Source organism: Euleptes europaea, chromosome 12 (genome assembly GCF_029931775.1).
Source record: "Euleptes europaea isolate rEulEur1 chromosome 12, rEulEur1.hap1, whole genome shotgun sequence".
NCBI lineage: Eukaryota > Metazoa > Chordata > Lepidosauria > Squamata > Sphaerodactylidae > Euleptes > Euleptes europaea.
Genome location: NC_079323.1, coordinates 46811514 through 46826602, shown reverse-complemented (window position 1 = coordinate 46826602; position 15089 = coordinate 46811514). Strand labels below are relative to the sequence as shown.

Sequence of the window (15089 nt, the reverse complement as noted above, 5' to 3'; positions counted from 1 at the left end):
GCACTGTGCAGGGGGTTGGACTAGATGACTCTGGTGGTCCCTTCCAACTCTATGATTTTATTATTCTACTTCCTAGCAACACTCTGTCACTACAAACTCAATTACATGTGTGCTTACTCAGAACCTCGTACACAGATGATGAACAGTAGGACTAGCATTCAAAGACCATATTGCACAGGCAGACATTCTTGAAATGCACTGGTAACCCTTTGCGCCTTTTCAAACCTTAAAAAATGTTTTCGTATTTCCAAAAATAAATAATACATGAATCTTTATTGTTTAAACATTTAATGGTTTACATCCCTATTCAAGAGATGCCTTTCAATTCCCCAAAGTACTATGGTCAGATCATTGCTGTTTACTATGCAGAAGATTTGTAGGAAGATGGCTGCCAGCTTGAAGCATACAGGCAAGTGTGTACCATAGCTCTTTTTCTGAGGGTCACAGCAGAGGTGGAGAGAGATTTGCCCAGCATTTAAGCCTTCCCGCTCCCTTTTCCTGTTCAGTTGTTTTTGAATTATTGTACTTTTGTTTTAGTAGTGAGCTCCTTTGGGTCCCCAATTTGCGGAGAAAAGCAAGATACAAATAAGTAAATGAAATTAGGAGGAAGATGATCTTGGGCAACAATCCTTTAAGAGTAACATATATCCACCATATAGATAAAAATACACACAATGGGGCCATCCAAGGGTAGGGAAAATGTTTCTGCAAACCTGGGGGAAACCCCAGATTCACAGACATATCGGAACAATAAAGGGGGGTGGGGTGGGGCTACAAACCCTACGTAAAACCTGCCCAACATCTTAGATTGCATAGCAACTCAAGACCCCAATGACAAACTTTTGAAAGCAGAGATAGTTTAGAGGTACGGGAATTAAAGGATTGTGCAGGTACATCTTCACTGATGCTTGGAGGCTGAATGTACATCCTGCTTTCAGCTCTAAACCACTCCTCTTTAGCTGACCAGTGCAGCCTTCGGTAATGGCTTGGGACCAGGGCCAGATTTAGGTTTGATGAGGCCCTAAGCTATTGAAGGTAATGGGGCCCTTTATATGTCCAGCTGTCCTTTGTCAACAACAAATTGTCGCTGTTTTTTGTGTTGAATATATGCTATATGATAATTTATAGACCTAATAGGTATCTAAAGCCATTTGCACATAACAAAATATGTTTTTTATCAAAGTAATTGTTGAACTGAAATACAATTAAGAAGAAATATATTAATAGTCCATGCAGAATATAGGCACCCAAATATAGAAATGAGCAAGCCAGTGATATTTTAGGGAGCAGGCTAGCAGGCGGGGCCCATTATTTACATGACAGGAGCCTACACAACACAAAACACTGTTGCTGTATGTAGGTTTTATTTTATTTTATTTGTTTTTTATCTTATATTTTGGAAATGTACATCCAGTTTTTTTTTCCTTTAAATTTTTTTGGGGGGGCCAAGAGAGTGGGGCCCTAAGCTATAGCTTGTTTAGCTTATACGTAAATCCGGCACTGCTTGGGACGGAAATATGGCTTCAAATCATCGGTGATCACCTAACCACCAGACCAAAAAGCACAGAGTAAGGAGAATAGAATTTCCCCTCCACCATTAGTTTTCCCAGGATCCATGCTTGTTATTGTTGCGGCAAAACGGGGGTTCATGGAGGAGAGAGACCCGAGACCGTTAGTCGAGAAAACAGTTTTATTGCAGCTGCGGCTCAGCCGCCTTAACAAGCATGAAAGACTGAGCCCCGATTGTACTGGGGAATGAACTTTTATCCTAATCCCATGCTGTGACATGACACGTCACCATTTGGTGCTTATCTGGTAGTTTCACATAGTCAGGAGCACAGGAGCACAGCGGTTCCATCCAGTCCCCTTTATCATTCACCATGACTTTTCCCCCACTGACTCAACACACAGAGCTGTCTTGGACTGCAGCAGACTTTTTTCCCTTGCTGTCTCATTATATATAATGTGTCATCTATCCTACCTTTTGACTCCTACCTTTAATATTAAATCCAAAACACAGTCAAACACAGCTTCCAGTAATTATGATACTTTAACAGTGCATTCCTGAAGAGAGTTACTCCAGTCTGGGATTAGACGAGAGTAACTCTCCTTAGGAATGCACTGTAAATGTCCTTAATGTCATAAAAGGTCACCTGGCCATTCTAAAGGCTTCTTCAAACAACAATAATGGAATAATGTCTCTTGCTTGGCCCATATGTCCTCAGTCCATACAAATTTGTTCAGAGCTGCGACTAGTTTCCTAACACAATTTAATTGAATTTACACATGAGGAGGAATGATATTTGAATAAGGTTGCAGAATGCTCACGCACCACTTCAGACTACTGGTAGAGAATAATGGAATCTCGTATTTTGAAATGCTTCCCTCTGTTAATTATTCTTTTTATAGGTATGGGACACTGGTCTGTAGTGTAAGTAATCTGACACCCTTCCACGTGAGTACTTATTAGTTTGGTCACAGGGTGGTATGAGCTGGTCGTTTGGGGGGCAATCAGGATTTTTGGGGGTGGGGGAGATTGTCTCTAGTGGTCATGAAAGAGTCCCCTTTTTTTCCTGCTTCATATTGTATTAGGAGTAGAGGCTTACTTAAATATGTCTGATTAGACCCCAAACTAAGATGGTAGGTTTAATGCAGGTTGGTGGTTGTTAGTTTGATCAGCAAGCACGCCTGCGGTATCTTGGGACAGAACTATCCAATCCAGATACTTTGGGTTGTCTGATCAGAGTTCCTGAGAACTCTGTCCTGGATGTCAGTGGTTTTTGGCGTATGGGAACAATCCTCAATAGGCAGCATCTCTTGGCACAACTTCTAAGTGTGAAATAGACAAATGGGGAGGGGGAAAACAACACTATAGGGCTGAGTGCCGCGTACCATATAGTATAAAATAAGTGAACTAGGCCAGGATAAAGGAACTAAGTCCCATATTCTGAACAATTCAGATTGCAATCCTATACACCAGTGTACTCACTCATGGCATGGGAGCAACATGTGGCTCTTCAACATGCCACCTGTGGCTCTTCTGAGTACTACTCCCAGATAGGGCATCTGGCCCATATTTCAGTAGAGTGGGCAAGGCCCTTGCCCAGTGGGGCTTCAGGTGGGCTCCCACCTTGAAACAGCCACCGCCAGAGGAACAGCTAAGCTGCGAGCCTCCCTGAGGCGCAGGCCTCATGCCAAAAATAAACGTGGCTCTTTCGGTTGGTGCAAATGTGGCTCCGCCAGTTGCAGAATGAGTACCATTGCTATACACACTTACTTGGGAGTATTTACGCCTGAGTTATTCTGCATAAGATGGGTTTGTAAGTCTGATAGTTGCTGAGGATGGGAGACTGTGTTGCCACAAAACAAGAATGTGTATGTGTGTTGCTGTTGTTTCCCCCCCCCCCCCCGGGAGACATCTTTGCACTGTCTGTAAGAGTATTAGGTTGGATTGGGTGCAAGGCATTTTAAGGTCAGTATGATGCAGCCATTGTATCAAAATTATAGCCAAGGGGCTTTCACAGCCTTCCTGAAAACCTGCAGAACATGGGCCATATGAGGCTCTCGTGGGAGTAGCTTTCATATAGAGTGTGCAACAGCGGAGAATGCCCTTCTTCCACTGAGCACAGTCTCTAATGGGCTGCTTGACAATGCACTTACAGGGAGATATGAAGGAACAGGAAAAATACGGTTACTCCTCATTTCTATGGAAGCGATTATGTTCTGGTTCTTTATGCAAGGGGCACATTCCTGTGTAGAAAACAAGAACCTATTTGCATATCCACCCTCTCCACCTTCTGAAATGGTTCAAGTATTTTGAACTCCTGCAAGCAACACACACCCAATACTGTTTGTTAATCTAGAATGCCAAATATTCTCACCATACACATCAGTTTCTTATTTCTATGCCTCTGTCTATGATTACTTGCAGTTTATCTTGATAAAAGCTGTGAAGGTGGATAAAATAATTTTTGCTCAAACAATGGAAATTATAGGCTAAAAGATTCAAACTAAATCCTAAGCAGCTTCACCCTATAAAGTAAACCACTGGGAAATTCATATTATGGAGTATACAGTTAGCAGATTACTGTGGCACCTGCAGGAGGTGGCAAAATATCAGCAAGTGTATGTGTGGGTAATAGCATAGGAAAGCCTAATAGGCATCATTTACCCACACTAGCTTGTAACATCATAAAATGCTATTATGCTACAGGCATTAATGACTCCAACAGAGTCATTTACACTCTAAGTCAAAGAAGACTAAAAATACATCCCAAATTATATGTGCCTTTAGCTTGTATAACACTTGACTATTAACAAATCAGTTGCTGGAGAGAGTTCATCTTTCACAGAGTAATTTGGATGAACACATTCTATCGCTCAACAAAGTCAATAGAAGGAGATCTACTTAAAGGTAAGAGGCCTAGTCAAATCTCTTCTGTATACTGAAAGGTGACTCATTTGTTAAAGTTGGTAACATTTGGAAAATATACTTTTGTTAGCATTCTTTTTTGGCCTGATAAAAAGTATAAGAGGTTTTTTTTTTTAAAAAAAAATTCCAAATAACATAAATGGAAGCTTCTTTTGTTCATAGCTACTAATATTAAAGTAAAATCACAGCAGTTCATAGGGACAAGTACTGGAGTCTTACGTTTGATAGGTATTGATGCTCACAGGCCCACAAAAAATATAGAAACACTATTCCTTGCCAGTAGCTGTTCCATGTTCTTCCTGACCACCAAAGCAGGTTTTCCCGTTTTTAAAGACAGTGTATTTTCAGCACTTGGGACCAAAAGATGAAGGCAAATATCTTTGGACTTTCAAACGGAGAGGATTAGCATATAGGTTACCAGGTACAGGATCCAGTTTTAGGTTCCATGGAGCTAAGTACCAATGCAGATGAAGTCAGCCATTGACACTCAGGATCCTTTGCAGTTCCATCATGTCTTATCAGATCAGCAGAGACCTGCACAAGCATGTACCAAACACTCCTAACATTTCGGGGTGGGAAATTTCCTGGGTGTGTGCCAAAGCCGGCTGATTTGATTTTGCCCCTCAATATCAGAATAATATTTCTCCAGCAGTAGCACAATTACTGATGCGGTTACATAGTTTCAGACATCAGTAATAACAACAATGATGGACAAATAACATATAATTATAACAAAAGAAAATCAACAACAAAAGCGGAAAATATCTTACTAGCATATTTTGAAAAATGTTCCATTTTTCTTCTGCTTGGACTGCTTCTCCTCTCTAATGGAAGGGAAAGTGACAAGCATGCTAGAACATAGTTAGAGATGGCAACCCTAAGGAGCTCTACAGGAATCAATGGAATGGTCAAGGAACATGTAGTGTTGTTCTTAGTAAAACAACGGAGAAAGGAGAACACGACTGGAGAACCATTTACATCAATTAACAGAAAAAAAGGCAAGAATTTAGTACCTTTGAAAATTTCCTGATACATCAGCCTGCAAAAAAGCCCAAGAGCTGATTTCCATCAATCACTCCAGCACTGTCAAACTCTAGAAATTCAGTGATGCCAAGGACTAGGAAAAATGATGCGCTTCTTTTCAGTCTCCCTTTAGGAATGAGGTCCAGGGTTCTTCTAGAAGAAAATGTTGGCAAGAGATAGACTGCTTGTTTAGGTTCCTAGCCCAGCCGCAACACCTGATTTCTGACATTTCTGACAGATATAAAATGTTCTTTACCTCAGCACCACAGATCTCAGGTCTAAAGATGCTTACTTGGAAGTAAGCCCTCGTGATTTTTATGGGAGCTTACTTCCAAGTATAGGAGCCCCATGGCGCAGAGTGGTAAGCTGCAGTACTGCAGTCCAAGCTCTGCTCACGACCTGAGTTCGATCCCAATGGAAGTGGGTTTCAGGTAGCTGGCTCAAGGTTGACTCAGCCTTCCATTCTTCCGAGGTCGGTAAAATGAGTCCCCAGCTTGCTGGGGGTAAAGGGAATATGACTGGGAAAGGCACTGGCAAACCACCCCGCAAACAAAGTCTGCCTAGTAAACGTCAGGATGTGACGTCACCCCATGGGTCAGGAATGACTCGGTGCTTGCACAGGGGACCTTTACCTTTACCTTACTACTTCCAAGTATAGGACTGACATCCAAGTCTCAATTCTAACAAAATTAAGCCAACACCTAAAGACATCTTTACTGGGCACAATGTGATGACTCAGTGAAGCAGCTGGTTAACTAAGCAGTGTACAGCATCTAAACATTACATGTATGTAAATTAAAATGCTGTCCAAGGCATGTCCCCAAGCACAAGCAATAAGTTGTGACTTACAGGCTTCTGCTCAAATTCAGTGGTTTAAACCTAAGCGCTGAAATTGGTGACCCATTATTGACTCACAAGGACATCCTGACAAACAAAAGAGGGAGGAGGAAAGAGATCAAAAGCACCTATCATTTTAACATAAAGCTTTGAACTATATCAGAAAGAGTAAATGTAGTTTTGTTTAGCCCCTGCCCCCACCCCCACCCCGAGATTTCATCTAAGGGAGCTAAAACCTGTACTGTCCCCATAGACAGAGAAACTGTTTGATTTGTTGTTTTTATTTGGTTTTTCCATAATAAACTCCTAATACAGTCTCACCCCAAAGTAATACCATGAAACTATACAATAAATGAAACCATGATCATATATTTAAAGAGAAGCCTTATTCCAACATCACTGTTTGGAATAGACCCTGACGCTAGCTTAGTTACAAAGAACACTATTTAATACTTGCTTATACTAGTCATAAACAAATACGTAGCCATATAGTGACACCAGCTTTTCCACCCTCACTTCAAAAGGGAAATCTATTCTGGATCAATTTCAATTTCAAGAACAAACTAGTTAATTGATAGGTTCATGTACACACTCACCCCACCCAACCCTTACCTTATATGGTGAAACAAAACAAACAAGACAAATCTTCAACTACCACTAATCTTAACCAAATTGCAATCTTACACATAAAAGGCCTTAAAATAATGGATTGAAAGATCTCCTCCCCCCCCCAAAAAAAAACAGTTTTGTGTCTTTTGAGTTGGTCTTAATAAAAAGTATTGCATATAGGGTTGCCAGGTCCCTCCTCGCTACCGGCGGGAGGTTTTGGGGGCAGAGCCTGAGGAGGGCAAGATTTGGGGAGGAAAGGGACTTCAATGCCATAGAGTCCAATTGCCAAAGCAGCCATTTTCTCCAGGTGAACTGATCTCTATCAGCTGGAGATCAGTTGTAATAGCAGGAGATCTCCAGCTAGTACCCTGGAGGCTGGCAACCCTAATTGCATAGCTTTGGTTTTGAACTATGAAGCTACCTGAAACTTCTGTTAATAAGCTTGGTTCAGAAACTAACTTTAATTTGTTAAAGGACTTGTAAAGAAAATACTTGAAAACTTCAGTTTGCAGTCTCAGCACTAGAGAGAACATAAACCCAATAATCACTTTTGAGTCCATCATGAACTAACCCTGGTTTGTCTCTGATGTCTGAACTGAACCTCTGCATTTATTAACCATAGAACCAATCCCCTACTTATGAAACTAATTTGAAAAAATTAGTCTCAAATGAAACACTATACCATCAAATTAGTCTGCTACAACTTGAAAGGAGAGCAGAGAGTGCACAACAACATTATACATTCAGTTGTATGTTAAGGCAATCCTGAAGACATGAATTTAAAATATCTATTTCAAGCAGCTCTAAAAGTTATTCTAAACATATTTAAACACAAACACTCATGTGTGCTGGAGTAAGTACTATCAACATTATATCTAAAATAAAAACACACAGATGGCTTTACATGAAAATGTCAGACTATACCACTTGTGTTTCATGGTCTTTTAGCCCCCCAGTTTACATTTTTTTTCTCCATAACTGTGAGCATTCACACACACATCTGTCAGCTAACGATAAATTCCATATATATGATGAAGTAAGCTACAGAACTCACAGATGATGCCACAATGATTATTTTAATCTTTAAAGTATCACAATATTTTTTTTCTTGTCATAGACTGATGCAGCTGCTTCTCTGGAATTCACCAAATGCAATCATCATGCATTAATCAATGCACTAAAACTAACTGGACTCAAACCTATGCAATTTCTTAAGCTATCCTTAGCACCTTTGACTGTTATAATGAAAACCAGCTTTTAAAAACATTCTGTTCATGTTGTGATTTAATTTTATATCCTCTGATATAATTGCATATATAAAATTTAAAGCTCAATATACACTGAATGTTAATGTAATCTTATATTGTAATAGCAAAGTCAGCCAAATTTTTGGATACTTAAATCCGGCGACTGGACCTGTAAATGGGCAAGTCATGTTTTTCTACAAACCAGAAAAGGGCCCCAGGTTTGCAGAAAAAGAAAGAAAGAAAGAAAGAAAGAAAGAAAGAAAGAAAGAAAGAAAGAAAGAAAGAAAGAAAGAAAGAAAGAAAGAAAGAAAGAAAGAAAGAAAGAAAGAAAGAAAGAAAGAAAAAATAAATAAATAAATAAATAAATAAATGGGGGCTTTAAAAAACTCAAAAATGATAAAAGGAGTGCATGCAGCTTTAAGCAACAGATTCCCTCAGTGGCTGCTGGGCAACACAGATTCCAGAATTGGTTCTGTCAGTAACAGGCAGGGGAAGGGCTCTTTCCAGGATCATTTTGGCCTTTGAGGGAGAACTCACTGGGACCAGGCCTGAGTCCTAGGGTTGCCAGCTCTTGGTTGGGAAACTGCAGAAGATTTTGTAGTGAAGTTTGTGGAGGGCAGGGTTTGGGGAGAGAAGAGGCCTCAGATAAATATAAGGCCATAGAGTCCATCCTCCCAAGCAGTTATTTTCTCCAGGGGGACAGATCTCTGTTGTAATTCTGGGAGATCTCCAGGTCCCACCTGGAGGTTGCAGCCGTAGCCCTGGAATCAACCTCTGGCTGACTTGATACCACCCAACTTGTGTGTTTCAACTAGGCCTAAATGCTTGCTACTGTTCAACAACTGCCACCCAATGAAAGCCAATCTGTGTAGTAGTTAGAGCTTCAGAGTAGGGTCTGGAAGACCCAGGTTCACATCCCCATCTTCCTGTGGAAGCTCACTGGGTGACTTTGGTCCAGTCAACCCTTTCAGCTTAACCTACCTCACAGGGTTGTTATGTGGATAAAAAGGAGGAAAGAAGAATAATGTAAGCTGCTTTTGGTTGCAATTGTGGAGAAAGGTGGAGTATAAATAAACAAATATAGCTGAAGATGAGAGCAGATGAAAGGTAGGTTGGTGAATGGCTGAGAAGGAGAGAATGAGGCAAGGAAAGAGGAGAGGATATGGGGGTAGGATATGGGGGTAGCCAGGAGGGCAGAAAGAGGAAATAGTGTAAGGAGCAGGATCCAGGGGAAAGTGAGGTGCCACCCCCACAAGTGGGTTCAACTCAGTAGCCAGCACCACACAACTGAGCCACAGTTTTCCTAGGTAGAGGCTGGGGGGGGGGAGAGGGAAAGCTTAAATCAGAGGGGCAGGTAAATGTAGGTTGGCTATTGGGTGGGAAGGAGATAGGGTTGGCAACTCCAGGTTAGGAAATACCTGGAGATTTGGGGGTGGTGAGTAGGGGAGGGATCTCAGAGGGCCTTAATGCCATTGACTTCAGCCTTTAAAGCAGCCATTTCTTCCAGGGGAACTAGGGTTGCCAGCCTCCAGGTGCGGGCTGGAGATCACCCAGAATTCCAACTGCTCTCCAGATGACAGAGATCAGTTTCCCTAGAAAACATGGCTGTTTAGGGGGGTGGACTCTATAACATCATACCATTAGGAGGTCGCTTCCCTCCCCAAACTTCACCGTCCCAAGGCTCTACCCCTAAATCTCCAGCAATTTCCCAACCTGGAGCTGGCAACCCTATGGAGGAACTGATTTCTATAGTTGGGAGATCTGTTGTGATTCCAGGAGATCTCCAGTCCCCACCTGGAGGTTGTCAAACCTAGAAGGAGAGAAGAAAGCAGGAAAAGAGGAGAGGCTGTGCTGACTTTCAGGAAAGGAAAAGAGGAAATAGCTGGGGAGGGGGAAATGAGATGCCTGCTGCAAGTCCTTGTGGGCCCCTGCTTGCATTAATGTAATATACATTGACTACGTTTGAAATACTTTTTAACAGAAAAAGGGGTGTGTAATGAACATGTCACAGTCGGCTACTAAAACCCTCTGTGGTAAAAACTGTAGCAAATTCTAATCTATTGTGGCTGATATGTTCAAAATACCAACAGGGCAGGGCAAGCACTTCCCCAGTGATGTCCTCAAAAGACAGTTTCAAAAGTAGCAATATATTCTCCACTACAAAAGAATGCACACTCCTACTGCTTCTCTTTACCTTCTCTCTGTGAGGAGGTAAAACTAATCAATGCTATCTGCTAACAAAAAAGCACATCATTAGACAGGAAATGTACATGAGAAAAGGAGGCATTCACAAGAGCGTGCTGCATATCCACAGGCACATATTACTGTCAGTTGTGGGATCTCTGCCAGTAAGGGCAGAGGCCACCCCATCTCAGAGGCGATCACAATGTCCCCAAGGACAGGATTGTATTTCTCCCTTCTGTAAGAGAAGGTAAAAGTGCATTCAAGCACTGCTAGACTGGCAGCAACTCCTGCTCCCTAATACTAGTAACCCTACCCATTGGGAGTCTGTCTTGTTCCCCTCTCACCCTTGATCCACATTTCTCCACTGTGCTTTCCGTTTCTGGATCAAGTATGAACAAAACTTGGCAGCTAGCTTTTAAACACAGATTCGTCAATCTCTTCCTTAAGACAGCATGCATCTTTGCTTCCTATTTTATCCTTAAAACAGGTCTATGATATAGGTGAGGTGGAAACATAATTACTGGCACCAAACAATAAGACCAGCCCAAGCAGAAATTCAGACTCAGATCCACAACATATTAACAACTTTGTGAAATTTATATTTCCCATGCTATAAGTAGCTGGAGAAATGTGAATTGTCAGAAGTTTCCCATGGCTACAATCAAAGCTGGATGTGAATATGGTCTCCAGATCTATGGCTAGGGTTGTCAAAACTGGATTGGGAAATACCTTGAGATTTTGGGAGCGGAGCCTGGGGAGGGAGGGGGAGGAACCTCAGCAGGGTATAATGCCATAGAGTTAGTCCTCCAGAGTGGCCATTTTCTCCAGGCGAACTGATCTCTGTAGTCTGAAGATCAGTTGTAATTCTGGAAAATCTCCAGGCCCCACCTGGATCTTGGCAATCCTATCCACAACCAGTTTTCTGTTCAGCAAACCATAGTGTTTCTCAGAGAACCAAGCCACAGGGGCACACATGAAGCAGTCTTACACTGAATCAGACCATTAGTTAGTATTATCTGCTCTGACTAGCAGTGAGTCTCCAGGAACACAGGCAGAGGTCTGTCAACTACTACCAGGTGTGGGTTTTTTTTACATGGCAATATCAGGGGAAATGAACCTGGCATCTGCATCCAAGGCAGATGCCCTAAGCAAGCGGTTCCCAAGCTTTTTGAGTCACGGAGCACTTTTCAGGAAAGAAATTTGGCACAGAGCGCTAATTTTCACCTAGCACCTACATACTAAACCAAATGACTGTAGTATTTTTCTTTCCAATCTCTTCGAGGAGCGCTAGGAGATATTTTGCGGAGCACCAGGTGCTCCGTGGAGCAGTTTGGGAACTGCTGCTCTAAAGCATGAGCCCACGAATGTAGAAGAGCAATAATTACACTACACAGACAGAACAACTACAAACAAAAGTATAGATTACTGTGAAAATTACAGCGAATTTTGGATTGTGATAGTAATTCCTACACTCTCTCACTTATTATGCCCAAATATGTGCGTGTGCGCACGCATATGTGTGTGTGTTAAGCGCCGTCAAGTCACTTCCGACTCATGGCGGCCCTATGAATGAAAGTCCTCCAAAATGTCCTATTTTTGACAGCCTTGCTCAGGTCTTGCAAATTGAAGGCTGTGGCTTCCGTTATTGAGTCTTGTTGGGTCTTCCTCTTTTCCTGCTGCCCTCCACTTTTCCTAGCATGATTGACTTTTCCAGTGCCTCTTGTCTTCTCATAATGCGACCAAAGTAGGACAGCCTCAGTTGAGTCATTTTAGCTTCTAGGGTCAGTTCAGGCTTGATTTGATCTATAACCCACTGACTTGTTTTTTTTGGGCCGTCCACGGTATCCGTAACACTCTCCTCCAACACATTTCAAAGGAGTCTACTGCCCAAATATATTGGGACATTATGAGTCTGGAATTAAAAAAAAAAGTGGGGGGGGGATTGGTTCAACTTGGACCTAAGCTTAATTGCTAAGAGTAGATATTAACGATCAGTTCGCACTGATCAGTTATGACTTCACTGTTAAGAGATCCTGACTATGAACTCTTATTTAATAACAGTTTAAGTGCCATGTGGAATCAGATGAAGATCCAACTAATGCAGCATAAAAGTTCACCGTTATGATAACACTTCTGGGCCCCGTCAATAAATGAAAACAGAAGAGCAGTAACAAATACGTCAAACAATTGCTTTCCTCCCCTGCCTACGCTCGCGCTGCACCGCCCGCCCCGGATCCAAAAGTGAGGGCACCCGGCTTCAACCGAGCCTACTGCGCCTGCTCCGTTGCTCGGGCGCATGCGAGGCCGCGCTCCCCCCTCCCTCGGCTTCCGACGCCAGGCTCCGTCAGACACCCGCCCACCAATCGGAAGGGCTCATTCGCCCCGCGCGCCTAGGCACGCGCGCGCGCGCAGGCCGGACGCCCGGGCAGCCGTGGCGCGCACGTGGACGAGGTCAAGTGGGAATTCCGTGGCAGGCAAGAGCCCCGCCGGCTCGTCAAAGGTTGTCAGTCTCTCGACGTGAGCCTGAACACGTGTCTGTTTCCTTCTTTTTTAGCGGCGGCGGCAGCTGCTGCTGCTTCCCCGCCCCGCTCTGACTGTGTAAGTTCAGTCTGTACCTGCATGCACGCTGGTATGGGAATCAGCCCCACTGAACTTGGATTTAGTTCCAAAGGCGTCCCCCACCCCTTTTTATTTTATTTTTTTTTATTTTTTTAAAGCTGCAAGTCTGGATTCCTGCAAAGCAAAACGAATACACGCGTTTAGCGCCGGGCTGCTAAAGGGTAAAGTGGAAGTGGCGGGAGGCGTCCGGGAGAGTCACTGGAAAAGACAGTCATGCTAGGAAAAGTGGAGGGCAGCAGGAAAAGAGGAAGACCCAACAAGAGATGGATTGACTCAATAAAGGAAACCACAGCCTTCAATTTGCAAAATCTGAGCAAGGCATCAAAGACAGGACATTGTGGAGGACTTTCATTCATAGGGTCGCCAGGAGTCGGAAGCGACTTGACGGCACTTAACACACACACACAGCACCGGGCTGCAAGGCTGGCATTAGAGAAGCTCTGCACATTTAGCATTAAAAAAGCTCTTTTAGCGGCGGCAGCAGCTGCTGCTTCCCCGCCCCGCTCTGACTGTGTAAGTTCAGTCTGTACCTGCATGCACGGCTGATTTGGGAATCAGCCCCACTGAACTTGGATTTAGTTCCAAAGGCGTCCCCCACCCCTTTTTATTTTATTATTTTTTTAAAAAAAAAGCTGCACGTCTGGAATCCTGCAAAGCTGAACGAATACACGCGTTTAGCACCGGGCTGGAATCTGGAATCCTGCAAAGCTCAACGAATACACGCGTTTAGCGCCGGGCTGCAAGGCTGGCATTAGAGAAGCCCTGCACATTTAGCACTAGGCAAGCTCTTTGAGCAGCGCAGAAAGAAACAGACGGGGCGGGCAGGAGCCCCTCGCCCCCGCGGGAAGGGTCAAATGGAAGTGGCGGGAGGCGTGGCGGGGGAGGTGTGCGCGGGCGTCCCCGGGCTCCCCTGGAGCGGCGGGCCCAGGCGCGCGCCGGCCCCGGTTACCTGCGCTCGAAGTCCTGCCGGAAAGGCGCCAGGTGAGGGTCCCTCTCCAGCAGCCGGGGCAGCTCGGGCGCGACCGGGTAGAGCGCGGCCATCTTTGCGGCAGAACTCGGCCTCAGGACCGGGACACAACCCACAGCGGCGCCCTCCCCGCCGTATATACACTTGGGGGGGAGGGGGGGAGTGCCAATTCCGGGCTCTTCCCTTCTTTCCGCCTCCGGGATAGGGCCGGGCGGGTGCCGCCCACCCAACCCGGTCCGGGGGCCACTTCTCTGAGAAAGGGCAGGGGGTCTGGCCCGCGGCCTTCGCTTTGGGCTTGGGGCTTCGTTGCGACTGCGCATGCCCAGTAGAAGCGAGCAGACTCCGTGGTGCTTTTCGAAGCTGTTGCCCTCACTGTTTGCCCTTACTTCGCTTGGTCTTGCAGCTTCGTTGCGACTGCGCATGCCCAGTGGAAGCGAGCCGACTCCGTGGTGCTTTTCGAAGCTGCTGCCCTCACTGTTTGCCCTTACGTCGCTCGGTCTTGCGGCTTCGTTGCGACTGCGCATGCCCAGAAGCTTGCAAACGCCGTGGTGCTTTTCGTAGCTGCTGCCCTCACGGTTTGCCCTTACTTCGCTCGGTCTTGCGGCTTCGTTGTGACTGCGCATGCCCAGTAGAAGTTTGCAAACTCCGTGGTGCTTTTCGAAGCTGCTGCCCTCACTGTTCGCCCTTACTCCGTCCTGGAGTACAGACGCGTTGGAAATAACGAGGATTAAGAACAGCTTGATTAAAATAATATTGGGATTTGCTCCGTTAGCAAAAGTTTACACAATTTATTTTTAGATGGGAGAGGGGGAAGTCATTTTATTGTTAAATTAGTGATATTATTTGTTTTTTTATTATTATTACTATTATTTTTAGTATTGGATATTGTTTTTATGTTGATATGTTAAATGAAAAAAATAAAAAAAATATTTTTTTTAAAAAGGAAGTAACGAGGATTGTTTGTTTTGTGAAGCGGGATTGTTTTGGGGGGTGTAAAGCGTGGCAAACGGGGTTTACCGCACTTTGTAATCCCAGCAATGTATCAAGAGTTTGGAAATGTTATAAAAAACATCGCTTTAAAAGGGTTTCTGGTTGCCACGGCTTATAAATGGTTGGAAGACGTCTTCACAGCTAAAGGGGCCAAACAAAGTGCGAACAGTATTTTTTATAA

The 15089-nt window shown here is 44.0% G+C and overlaps 1 protein-coding gene across 1 annotated transcript in view; it reads right to left on the bottom strand.

Moving 5' to 3' along the window:
- GBE1 (1,4-alpha-glucan branching enzyme 1) overlaps nt 1–13992 on the bottom strand; it is a 178005-nt gene extending 164013 nt beyond the window's left edge. Inside the window, exon 1 of the mRNA XM_056858202.1 lies at nt 13901–13992. Coding sequence (XP_056714180.1) covers nt 13901–13992 — 92 coding nt within the window. The remainder of the gene's footprint in view (nt 1–13900) is intronic.
- Nucleotides 13993–15089: the final 1097 nt, after the last annotated feature.